This window comes from Apteryx rowi, unplaced genomic scaffold (assembly GCF_003343035.1).
Source record: "Apteryx rowi isolate R43461 unplaced genomic scaffold, aptRow1 scaffold_22, whole genome shotgun sequence".
In the NCBI taxonomy this organism is placed as follows: Eukaryota; Metazoa; Chordata; class Aves; order Apterygiformes; family Apterygidae; genus Apteryx; species Apteryx rowi.
This window is the reverse complement of record NW_020448530.1, coordinates 5,133,231-5,135,531: the sequence shown is the minus strand read 5'-3', so window position 1 is coordinate 5,135,531 and position 2,301 is coordinate 5,133,231. Positions and strand designations below refer to the sequence as shown.

The window sequence follows — 2,301 nt, the reverse complement described above, 5'->3', positions numbered from 1 at the left end:
GTAAGGGCACTGGAGAATCGTATCCAACAAGCCATCATAAGCAATATAATGGTGCTGCATTACTTATTTGCAAAATTTTTCCCAGTGTAGCTCGAAACGCTCGAGCAACAAATGCACAAAGCTGCCCACAACTAAGCTCAATACAAGGAAAGGAGTGGGAACCTGTATGGAGATCTAATTTATTTGCAGAGAGCCTGAAAATTCAGGCAATCAGTGCTTCAAATGACAGACAAAAAACATCTGTTCCAAAATGACTCACCAATACATATACACACTATAATAATGAGACTAAAACAAGTTCTAAATCCTAAAACTGATGTGGAGAGCTCTACAAGACTTGGAGAAGGCTCATAGGCTTGTTTTCCCACCATTATTTTGCTAGCATACTTCAATGCTCAAAAACAGAAAAATATTCTTTGATTTAGGAATGAGGTGACCCTGAGATACTTTAACCCTCTTCTGCAATTTGGTCTTAAAACATCAGCATCTAGATTCCTATGACTGAAAATCTCAGCACTGAGTTAGGAAACTGGGGAAGTGCAAAGACAGTTATATTACTTATCGGCATAGTATAAATCTCAAAAAGTGAAAATCCAGTAAAAATCCTCCCCAGGGCATTGTTTTCAGAAATCTCATTATATTTTTACACAATCTATTTGTTTTCCCAGGACTGATTTATAATGCGGGAAGGCTTGGTGCTGACTGCACTACAGAGCTATGCTTTGATTTGCTCAGGGTCACACAGGAGGTGAATTTACGAAGTGAACCTTTGCCGCCTGGATCCCAGCCCCATGCTGTGACCACGCAATACTGATCCTGCTTCCACCATTAGCTGGGCTCAAGAAAAAAAAACACCAATACTTTGGAGAACTTGTAAACAAAATTCAAAACACAAATTTCTAACTATGCCGGAGACCTAATACTACACAAGCTTTGCGGTGTGGAGAGGATTCATCAAGAAAAAAAGGAATAAAGAAGCAAGAGCTTTCTTTACTCTCTTCCCCTCAGTGACACCCACCTAAAGTGCGCTCTGGGTCTCAGTGCACGTACCTTGCATTCCCATCAGAGCACCATTCAATTTTAGTGCATTTTTAATGCCTGGGGGAGTGTATATATCAGTTCTGCATTACTTATTGGGCATTTTCTCAGCATCATGTRTTTTTTCTTAATACAGCCTGACTTAATCCCCTCCAAAAACTTTTGTGGCCTACTGCACTTCTTTAGCAGCGTACTCTGAGCAGGAGGCACTGCGAAGCGGTGGAGATGCCACGCGGTAGGGGATATTCATTCCCAAGGAAGAGCTGCAGGCCTCTCGCCACCAACGCTGATGCACCACCCTTCGGTGATGACTCCAGCTACTGCTTCTCCTTCTCCCCAYGGCCAGACTCCTGCTGTACCCATCCTGGGTAGAGTTGTCCGCTGCCGCCGTCTCCAAGGGAGGACAGAGCCCTTCTGCCCCTCCCCTGGAGTAGTCAAGGATAAAAGACTTTTCCCATCCCCTTCACAACTTTCTGGCTGTTCCCCATTTTCTTTTTCTTTCTTTCTTTCTTTCTTTCTGCCCCTCCCAAGTTTCTGTACACTCTTGACTCAACAGTGTACTTACATTAGAAAAATTTTGTTAGACCAAGGGGGCAGTGTTTAGACCTGTCATGTCCACTTCTCCTTGCACAGCTGATAACACCTTGCTGAAGGACCTGAGGGGCTCCAAGACAGCGAGCAGCCAAGAGGTGTCGGAGTTTGTAATGATGGTATTGCCAGTATCCTCCTGTTTTTTCCCCCACACAAATCTTTGGGRTTTTTTTCATACCTGGACCATCTGGAATTCAGATCTGAGATGCTTCACATCACCTACACTAAGTCTTGTCCCAACGTGTTCAAACATAAAAAGGAGGTAAATCCTTCAGGGTAAAGAACTGAGTTATCGTAACTTTCACAAGTATGGGCCGGATTTTAGACAGGCAACACCTACTCGGCCTAAATTTGCCACCACCCGAATTGCACTTTTGAATTAAATTGACACCCAGCCCGTGTTTTAGACGGTGATTTTTCAGCATGGGGGAGCAGGACCTGGAGCGGGAGGAGAAACCCCGGCTGAAGCCCCCGGCACACTCGCTTTGAGCGTCCGGCGCCGAGTGAGAGGCTTTGCGGTGGCGGCGGGGCGCAGAGCAGCGCTCAGGAAACACCCATTTGCATCTCATTTCTACGCTCTGTGTGGCCAAGGCGCAGAAAGCTGAAGCGAAGCCGCCTGGAGGGAAACAGCCCCGCGCCGCCCGCCGCCCGGCCCCGGCGCCACCTCCCCTC

General features: G+C 46.3%; 1 protein-coding gene across 1 annotated transcript in view; it reads left to right on the top strand.

Moving 5' to 3' along the window:
* Positions 1–1,649: 1,649 nt before the first annotated feature.
* The window catches only part of LRPAP1 (LDL receptor related protein associated protein 1), a 12,748-nt gene continuing 12,096 nt past the window's right edge, over positions 1,650–2,301 (top strand). Inside the window, exon 1 of the mRNA XM_026064557.1 lies at positions 1,650–1,748. Coding sequence (XP_025920342.1) covers positions 1,650–1,748 — 99 coding nt within the window. The remainder of the gene's footprint in view (positions 1,749–2,301) is intronic.